The 10,588-nt window shown below is 47.5% G+C and overlaps 1 protein-coding gene across 1 annotated transcript; it reads left to right on the forward strand.

Annotated features, from left to right (window-relative positions):
• The first annotated feature begins 130 nt into the window (after positions 1–130).
• Kiaa1143 (KIAA1143 ortholog) lies at positions 131–9,500 on the forward strand. The gene is made up of 3 exons (XM_042666065.1): positions 131–275; positions 7,675–7,819; positions 8,927–9,500. The coding sequence occupies exons 1-3, from the start codon at positions 168–170 to the stop codon at positions 9,139–9,141; spliced, it is 468 nt and encodes a 155-aa protein (XP_042521999.1). The 5' UTR covers positions 131–167; the 3' UTR covers positions 9,142–9,500.
• Positions 9,501–10,588: the final 1,088 nt, after the last annotated feature.

The following is a 10,588-nucleotide window of genomic DNA, read 5'->3' on the forward strand; positions in this document are numbered from 1 at the left end:
TGGCGCGCTGGGCGGGCGTGTGACGTCACCGCAGGCCCCGCCCATCCCGCCCGCCCGCCTGCCTCCGGGGGGGCGTGGTGGGAACGGGGGCGTGGTCGTGCGTGACGTCATGAGAGCGCGCCGGCGACGCGGGAGCGGGCGTTTACGCTCCAGTCGCCGCCGAGGCCATGAGCAAGCGGAATCGAGTGTCTTACGTGCGGCCGGCGGAGCCCGCGTTCCTGTCCCGCTTCAAGGAGCGGGTGGGCTACAAGGAAGGGCCCACCGTGGAGACCAAGGTGAGCCCGAGAGAGCGAGGCGCTTCGGCCGGGTGCTGACAGCTTCCTCTTCCCGCTGGAGTCTCATCTTCCCCATCGTCCATTACCCACCCCCCCCCCCACACACACCCCGCTTCCGATCGGCCTCGGATCCCAGGCGGATCCTCCAGCCAGCCTCTGAACGGCTAGGGGACGCGTCACTTTGCTTCATTCAACCCGGTCCTCGGGAAAGGAAGAAGGCTGTAGACCCAGCCCGCTCCTGTCCCCCCTTCTCTCGTAACCCACTCGCAGAGCGGGTGAGCGGGACTGAGGGGCGCGGCGGGTGCCGTCCCCGTTTTTCCAGGAACTTTTGAGGCGACGCGATCCTCCAGACAGGTTCCAGACTCGCGTCTGCGGGATTACCTGCTGCAGAAAGGGTCCCTTGCTGTTTCCCAGGTTAGGTGCTAGAATGGCAAGGTGGAACACCGGTATCACCCCCATAAAGGCCCGTGTCGAATGGAGACAAAATAATGTATTTATTTGCTATCTATGAGTCGGGCACAGTGTCCAGCAGAGAAGGTGAGGTGAGGTTAGGCCGGCTAGAGGCTCCAAACCTTCGGAGGTTTACCTGAGTTGTAGTTGCCCAGTGAAGCTTGCTCAGAGAACAGAAGGCTCCAAGGAATGGTTGTGTTTGTTTTTATTAGTGTGTGTCGGTACTGGGGCTCGAACTCAGGGTCTAACCCATTCCTGAGTTTTTTCCGCTGCAGAATGGCATTCGACTACTTACTTGAACCATAGCTCCACTTCTGGCGTTTTGCTGGTTAACGTGTCGCAGCTTTTCTTGACTCAGCTACTTTGGAAGCTCAGGCAATAAATGAATATGAATGCTTGATACTGGTTTGGAAAAAATAAGATATGCATTATCTCAAAGCATTGTGAGAAGACTTTTTATGTCAATGAAGAGGTTAGGCAAGATGGTACCAGCCTGTAGTACCAGGTCTTCAGGAGAAAGAAACAAAGATTGGGAAGTGAAAGCCAACCTGAACAAATTTAGAGACTCATTATTTTAGCCAGTCCTAGGGCACGGTCCCTGTGCTGCTTCTTATTCAGGGCTAGCATGCTACCACTTAAGCCATAGTGCCACTTCTGGCCTTTTCTGTTTATATGGTGCTGAGGAATTGAACCCTGGGCTTCATGCATGCTAGACAAGCACTCTACCACTAAGCCACATTCCCAACGGAGACTCAATCTTAAAATCAAAATAAAAGGGCTAGGTTTAGTCTCCAGTACTGAATTAAATGTTTTAAACACTTAAAAATTATAGCTTTTGGGCTGGGGATGTGACTTAGTTGTAGAGTGCTTGTCTAGCATGCATGAGGCTCTGAGTTCTACTCCTCAGTACTACATTAAAAAATAAATTTAAAAAATAGTCATGTGCACAGCTTAGCTTTTTATTTACTTTTTTTGTGGGTGATGGGGCTTGAACTCTGGGCTTCAGCGCTATCTCTGAGCTCTTCAGCTCAAAGCGAGCACTCTACCACTTTGAGCCACAGTGCCACTTCCGGTTTCCTGGTGGTTAATTGGAGATAAGAGTCTCACTCTTTTCCTGCCCGGGCTGGCTTTGAACCGAGATCCTCAGATCTCAGCCTGCTGAATAGCTATGAATATAGGCGTGAGCTACTGGCTTACTACCTGTCCAGGCCAAGTCATCAGGCAAAATGCTGTATTTATAGGTGTACAGTGAGTACACAGTTTGAGGTTTGAGAAATTTTTCTAATTAAAACCAAGAAGTCACAGAAAAAAATACGTATTATATACAAAATGTTTTATGTAACTATATATCTCTCTACCCATCAAACAAGAAAGGCACAATAAGGGATGAACAAAGGTAGTACAATGACCTGAGAGCAGGAACATCCACAGAGGCACAGTTAAAGGTGACAAGGGAGTTTTCTTTTTCTTTTTTTTTGTCAGTCTTAGGCCTTGAACTCTGGGCCTGGGCACTGACCCTGAGCTCTTCAGCTCAAGGCGAGCACTCTACCACTTGAGCCACCGAGCCACTTCCGATTTTCTAGTGGTTTATTGGGGATAAGTGTCTCACGGACTTTCCTGCCCGGGCTGACTTCGAACCGTGATCCTCTGATCTCAGCCTCCTGAGTAGCTAGGATTACAGGCGTGAGCCACTGGCGCCTGACTAAGGGAGTTTTATTTACACCAAAATGTAGAGATGTTTTCACAATAACTGACTCTAAATGAATGTTCTGATGTGTCAATGTCACCAAGGTCCACCCCAGAGCCCAAGGGATGAATATCCATCCATCCTGCAGCTTTCTCCATCCAGAGGGGAGTGTCTCTAACTCTAAATCTTCTTTTGAATAGCAAGGCATTTCTGGCAGCTCTGGTAGGGCTGTAATAACTAGTAGCTCTAGAGGCACCCCTAATTTCAGAATAGCCTCCTGAGCTGCCTGGTCAGCTCGGTTGTTTCCCTGAACCTCAGGGGTCTCTTCTTTTTAATGACTCTTACAATGAAAAACAGTCACTTTTTGGGGAAGCCAAATGGCGTCCAGGAGGGCCAATAGCTCAACGTTTTTTAATTTTCCTCCAGAATTTGAATCCTCTCTCCTTGTATAGGGCCCCATGAACATCAGCTGTAGCAAAAGCATACCAGCTGTCTGTGTAACTATTAACTGTTTTCCTTTTGCCCACCTCAAGGCTTGAGTGAGAATGATTAGCTCAGCCCTCTGAGCTGAGGTCCCGTGATTTAGGACGTGTGCCCAGATTACATTATCTGCTGACACCCCGGCTGCCCCTTCATACCGAACTCCATCCTTGACAAAACTACTTCATCAGGAGTGGTCACAGGAATGTCTGTCAGGTCTCCCCGAAGCCCACCGATATTCTGCAGGATTTTAGTGCAGTTGTGGATGTGTTCCCTGGGGTCATCTGGGAGAAGAGTAGCTGGGTTGAGAGCGTTTACCTTCATGAAGTTGATTCTTGGCTGATTCATAGCTGGGCCTGGCACTGCATAACTCGGGCATTTGTTAGCCACCTTGCAGGAGTAGCTCTTATCAGGCTGCCACCCAGTGTGGCACAGTTACCTGCAGATCTTGTCTCAGAGTTAATCAGCCTCTTTACCAGGATAGCTGTCGCCACTATTGCTCTCAAACAAAATGGCCAGGTGGTTGCCACCGAGCCCAGTCTCTTGGAGAGGTAGGCTACTGGTCTTTTCCAAGGCCCCAAGATCTGGATCAGAACCTGTGGATTGGCAATACCTGTGGATTCTGCCACAAAGAGCTGAAAAGGCTTCTAGAGGTCCAGCAAAGGCCAAGGCTGGAGCTGAAATCAAAGCCTGTTTTAATGTCTTGAAGGCTGCCTGTTTGGTCTGTTCTCATTCCAAGGGCCCTACCTCTCCTGCTGTGCTGGAAGAGTGGTTTAGCATATCTGCACACCCCAAGATCCACAGTCTACAGGAACCCACAGCTCCCAGAAATTCCTTGACCTGCTCCTTGGTCTGAGGTGTCGGTATCCTCAAAATGGCCTCTATCCTGTTTAAGGAGAGCATACGCTTCCCTTTTTCCAGTTGGTAACCTAAATAGGTTGCTTTCTGGGTGCACATTTGGGTCTTGGCAGAAACTGGATACCCCACTTGGCACAGGGTGATGAGGGGGTCCTCTGTGGCCTGCCAACACTTCTCATGTGTCAGGGCTGCCAGCAGCAGGTCATTAACATATTTTATTTTATTTTATTTTGGTGGATCGTGGGGCTTGAACTCTGGGCTTGGGCGCTGTCCCTCAGCTCTCTAGCTCAAGGCGAGTGCTCTACCACTTGAGCTACAGCACCACTTCCTCATTGATGTATTGTAGAATTGCTTCAGGATGTAACTGCCTAAAACTTAACCAGTCCTAGCTCAAGGCATCTTCAAATGAGGTGGGGGAGTTTTTAAAACCTTGTGGCAAGCTGGTCCAAGTCAGTTCTCCAGATAATCTCCCTTCTGGATCTGTCCACTCAAAGGCTTAGCTTACCTTGGCCAGTGGCAGCCCGAAGAAAGCACCCTTTAAATCCAACCCGGTGTAAATGTGCTGTTCTGGAGGTAACATGCCGAGAAGAGAGTAAGGGTTAGGTACGATAGGGTGGATGGTCTCCACCTGCTTGTTTACTCCTCTCAAATCCTGCACAGATTGTCTGTCATTGGTGCCTGGTTTATACACAGGTAGAAGAGAGATATTCCAAGGTGAATGGCAGGGAACAAGAATTCCATTTCCCCCCAGGCATTTAATGTGAGCCACCATCCCCTCCCTTGCCTCTGCTGATATGGGATCTTGTCTCACTCTGACCAGCAGTGCCTGACTGGTAAATTGAGCAGGGATGGGCAGTCAGTCTAGGTGGGTTAGTCTCCGCCCAAACCTCATGAACTTTGTTTTGGAAGTAAGTCAGTAATGGTTGAAGCTCTTTGCTTTCTTCTCCGGGCAGCAACATATATTCTTCTCCAAGGGGACAGGTTACCAGCAGACAAATGATAATTTCACATCTTCCTCTTGGAAAGAAATTGTGGCTTTTATTCAATAAGTCTCGTCCCAGGAGTGGATAAGGACATGTGGGATGATGAGAAAGGAGTGGGTAATCGTTCCTTCTCCCAGTGGGTTATTCCAGCCAGGGACCGTGGATAGGATTCATTCATTCCAGTGGCTCCTTGGACATTTAGTCTTTGCATAGTTATTGGTCTTTCTGGTTTTTTTCAATACCGAATAGGCAGCTCCAGTACTCACAATGTTACCATGGGCTTCAGGGGGCTGGAACCCTGAGCCCATCATTCTTCATCCTCTCCCAGGTTTAGAATCTAAACCTCCTTTCTCCTCCTTGGACATTCTTTTTTTCCAGTGTCCATTTTGCTTGCAATAAGCAAATCGGTCTAGTCCTAGAGGTTCCCTACTGCCATTTACAAATGAGTTATATCATTGCAGCTGAGGGTTTCTTGATCCCTGTCCTTGAATCGCCTTTTTTTTTTTTTTTTAAACTTTTTCTTCCAGGGTAGTTCTGTTATCAAACACCTGCTGGGCAACCGCTATCAGCAGTTTGAAGATCTGGGGCCTCTGGGTAACGAAGGCCATATTTAGGGCTCTTTGATTCTCTGGGGCCTCAGGATCTGTAGGTGTATAGGTCCTGTAGGCCTCCAAGAGCCATTCCAGAAAAGCAGCTGGGGACACACTGGGGAGCTGCACAGTCTCACTCACCTTAGATAAATTAGTTGGCTTCCTAGCCACTGCCCGTATCCCTGCTATGGAGTCTGACAATCATTGGTAACCGCCTCCTTACCTCGATTGCTGTTGTAGTCCCATCTTGGGTGAGTCAGGGGAGAGACTCCCTCCAGACCGACCAGATCATCAGTGGGGGAAGCATTTGGTCCAAGGACCGCCTTCAAGGCACTGCACCAGGTTCGCTCCCTTCCCTCCCAGGTGAAAAGCACCTGTAAAAGTTGCTGATGATCATCCCAGGTGGGCTGCTGTGTGAAAAATACTGTCTCTAATACAGAGATGAGCCCCTGGGGTTTTTCAGAAGAGGATGGATTTTGTTGTTTCCAGTTATACAGGGTCACGGGTTGTAAAGGGAAGATGCACTTCAGAAAGGGGGCTTGCCCACCATCTCCCCCAGGTGCCTGTCTAGGAAGTGCTGATGGCACAGAACAGGAGGTAGTGTGCACCGATGGGTCTTCCTCTGGGAAGGAGATTTTCCATTACAGTTTCACTTACAAGAGCTTCAGGACATTTGTTTTCTCATCCTGGAGAAAAGGAGTGAGTAGAGGTATATACAGGACACAGAACTAGTAACCAAGTAGCTACAGACATGTCCCACATGTCCCAGATGACTTCCTGAAGAAGTCCCAGATGGCCTCTGGAAGAGGTCCCAGATGGCTTCTTGATGAAGCCCCAGGAGGCGTGGTAAGATGCCTCATCCCGGCCTCCAACTCGGAGAAGTTACACCTTCCACTGAGTTTCCCCAGATGCAGTCCGGCAAACCTGCCCAGACTCACCCCTGGAGAGTTTCCAAATGACTCCTGCCCATGTTGATCCTCAGGAAACACACACTCAAGGGAGGCTCTCTCCCCTGAGGGCTGAGGCTCTCACCTACAAGGGGGTTTCCCGAGGGCCAAGGCCCGATGCCATCCAGATGGATTATCTCACGGGGGCCTCCAAATATTATGACCTTGGAGTGAGAAAATCCACGGAGGCACGGTTAAAGGTGACAAAGGAGTTTGATTTTCACTAAAAATGCTTATTTACATTATGGGGTCTGTGACTACTTTGTCCTGGGCTAGCTACCCAGAACCAAGAGCAACCTTGACCTCCAAGCCTCCAGTGGTCACCCCCAACCTTTATTAGTCAGTCTGCAAACCTCCTATTAGTTGGTCTTCAAACCACCAATTTGTCAGTCTACAAACCTCCAATTGGTCTGCAAAGCTCCAAAGGGGAAGGCTTTTCCTTTTCCTTCCTCCTTTGCAGGCCTCTCCACTCTCCATAGGCTTCTCCCTAGGCCTCTCTGCAAACCGCAGGCCTCTCCACAGGCCTGCCCTGCTCTGCTCCAGGAGCCACCTGGTGCCATCTCTCTCTCCACCTTCTCTCTACCCTATTGCTCCTTACAACACGCAGCCTATATCTAGGCTGTGCCCCTCCCCCACTCCAACAGCTCCAACTGTTCCAACTGCCACTCAGGCCCCTCCCCCAAGCTGCCCACTGCCCAATGGCTCCTTGACACCCTGCCCCCCCCCCACCTCCCTGGAACAGGGCAATGATGTCAGTGCAGGGGCGGGCCTTCCTGCCCACTGGTTCTTATATTAGGACAACTAATGTTTTGTTGTCAGTTGTAAGGCTTGAACTCTGGGCTCTTCCACTCAAGACTAGTGCTCTACCACTTGAGCCACAGCTCCACTTCTGGTTTTCTGGTGGGAAGTTTCATGGACGTTCCTGCCCGGGCTGGCTTTGACTCATGATCCTCAGATCTCAGCCTCCTGAATAGCTAGGATGACAGGAGTGAGCCACTGGTGCCTGGCTGAGGACAACAAATGTTTTATATGCTGCTTTGATTTTAGTCTAACTCTGAGAAGAAATGAAGGTCCAAGTGTTGATTAGGACCAAAGGGAATGGATACAGCTCAGCAGATTCCTGAATAGGCTGGGAATGATTGGTAGTACCCAAAGCAGAGAACCCCCAACTTGATTAACTATCTATCATGGTAAGATGGAGCTGAATCCTTGGGTGATCTGCTGATAGTCATTTTCCTTATGTAGCAATTGGGAGCGCTGGGAATTGAAAATTGACCACCTACTGCATTTAGTTGATAGTTCCTCTTCTCTTACTGTTATCATTGAAGTTGCTTACAGAGGCAGTGGTTATATTTGGTTCACAAGATCAGCCACTTACCAGGTTATTTGCACATTTTCCTCTAGAGAATCCAGCCGCAGATCCCAGACGAAGATGGTGAGCACAGTGACAAAGATGACGAACAGCCCCAAGTGGTGGTTTTGAAAAAGGGAGACCTGACTGCTGAAGAAGTCATGAAAATTAAAGCAGAAATAAAGGCTGCCAAAGCCGGTATGTCTGAAAGTAATCTGTTTTGTTGGGGTTTTTTCCCTAGCAATGTAAATAATGTAGATTATGCATCATTTTCTATAATTGTACCCTTCATTTGCAGGGGGCGGCCCTTGGTTCCATCTTCAGTGTTGAAACCATATGTAGAACATTGTGCCAGTTTTTTCCACCTCAGAGTATCAGTTACCTCATCGGTAAAATGGAGACAATAAGTATACCTGCCACACTGGCAGTTTAAGTAAACTTGCCACACTGGCAAGTTTAAGTAAATGCAGTCTATTAAAAAGTAGGTGGAGCCAGGAACCAGTGGCTCACACCTGTAATCCTTGCTATTCAGGAGGCTGATATCTGAGGATTGTGGTTTGAAGCCAGTTCCAGCAGGAAATTCTTTGAGACTCTTATCCCCAATAAACTTTTTTTTTTTTTCCAAGCCAATAAGCTGGGCGCCAGTGGCTCGAGCCTGTCATCCTAGCTACTCAGAAGGCTGAGATCTAAGGATCACCGTTCAAAGCCAATCCCAGGCAGGTTGTGAGACTCTATTTCTAATTAACCACCAGAAAACCGGAAGTGGTGCTGTGGCTCAAAGGAGCAGAACGCTAGCCTTGAGCACAGGGATAGTACCCAGGCCCTGAGTTCAAATCCCACAACCAACAAAAAAAAAAAAAAGTGGTTAAATGGTCGCTGGTGGCTCATAACTGTCATCCTGCTACTCAGAAGACAGATCTAAGGAACGTAGTTAAAAACTAGCTTGAGCAGGAAAGTCTGTGAGACCCTGATCCCCAGTGAACCACCAAAAAGCTGGAAACACACACACACACACACACACACACACACACACACACACACACACACACACACACACACACACACACACACACACACACACACACACACACACACACACACACACACACACACACACACCCCCTTACACCCTTAGGTATTTAAGCTAACAAAGCAATTGACGAGAGTCTAGGTAACTGGTACTTATTTCCATAGATTGGCCTCCAGCTGCTATCTTTCTGACCTCTGCCTTCAAGCTGCAGGATCGTAGGTGTGAGCCACTGTGCTTGGCTACAAGACAATTCTTAAATTTTTGGTTTGTTACAGATGAAGAACCAGCTCCAGCTGATGGGAGAATCATGTATCGAAAACCAGAGAAGCGCACCGCAGGCGAAAAATACTCAGGTTTAACAGCAAGCTCAAAAAAGAAGAAAACAAATGAAAATGAAGTAAATACGCAGGACTCAGTTAAAAAGAATTCACAAAAGCAAATCAAAAACAGTAGCCTCCTTTCTTTCGGCCATGAAGAAGAAAATGAGTAAGTGTAAATGTTTGGACTTAAAGTCTCCTTTGAAATTATATGAGGTATTTTTTTCAAATAACATTTTTCCTGTCACTTTTAAGATAGCATTTTTTTTCCTATTATACTACAAGTTAGTTATAGAATATTTAGAAAATACAGGAAAACTTTTGATAAAACTGATCAATACCCCCACTGGAAATTCCAATTTTGTAGATGCTAAATACTATTATTACAGTGTTTTGTTAGTTCTCTCTCTGGGGGTCCGTATATGTAAACTGTGTTTTTAAGCAAAACTGAGATTGTACTATGTACATTCGTCTCACATCCCAGTTAATACTATAAGTGATTTGCAAGATAAATTTTATAAATCTAACATAACGGTACAGAAAATATGTGTTCTTTGGCTGCTGGTACTAGACTTCAACTCAGGGCTGTGTTTTCTCTTAGCTTTTTTGCTCAAGGCTGCTACTCTACTCCTTGACCCACCCTACCACTTCTGGCTTTTAGGGGTAAATTGGAGATAACAGTTTCATGTACTTTCCTGCCCAGGCTGGCTTTGAACTATAATCTTCAGACCTCTATCTACTGAGTAGCTACGATTACAGGCACAAGCCACCAACACCCTGATAGAAATGTACTCTTTAACTGATTTATGTAACTGTAACCCCTCTGTACATCACCTTTATAATTAAAAAAAAAAACTTTTTTTTAAAGAAATATACTCACCAATGGGGCTCAGAATGTGGCTCAGTGGTAGAGCACTTGCCTTGCATGCATAAGGCCCTGGGTTCAATTCCTCAGCACCACATAAGCAAAAAGAAAAAAGTCAGAAGGGGCACTGTGGCTCAAGTGCTAGCCTTGAGCTGAAGAGCTGAGGGATAGCGCCGAGGCCCAGAGTTCAGGCCCCACGACCGGACCCAAAAAAAAAAAAAAACCAAACAAAAGAAATATACTCACTGAGCACTGGTAGCTCATGCCTGTAATCCTACTCAGGAGGCTGAGATCTGAGATTCTCGGTTCAAAGCCACCCCAGTCAGGAAAGTCCATGAGACTTTTCTCTCCATTTAACCAGAAAACCACAAGTGGCGCTGTGGCTCAAGTGGTAGAGCACTTGCTTTGAGCTGAAGAGCTCAAGCCCAGAGTTCAAGCCCCATGACCGACAAATAAAGCAAAAAAAGAAGTATATTCAACACCTGTCATTCTAGCTATTCGGAGACTGAGATCTGGGGATTGCAGTTCAAAGCCAGCCTGGTAAGGAAAAGTTCAAGAGACTCATATCCAATTAACAAAAAGCCAGAAGTGGCACTGTGGCTCAAGTGGTAGAGTGCTAGCTTTGAGTGTTAAAAATCTGGGATAGTGTCCCAGTCCTGAGTTCAAGCCCCTCAACCAACAACAACAACAAACCTCTACACAAACTGCCAGCACAATTCCTGGATGTTTCCCAGGTAACTGGAAGTAACCATTAA

This window comes from Dipodomys spectabilis, unplaced genomic scaffold, assembly GCF_019054845.1.
Source record: "Dipodomys spectabilis isolate Male_0828 unplaced genomic scaffold, ASM1905484v1 ptg000360l, whole genome shotgun sequence".
Classification (NCBI taxonomy): domain Eukaryota; kingdom Metazoa; phylum Chordata; class Mammalia; order Rodentia; family Heteromyidae; genus Dipodomys; species Dipodomys spectabilis.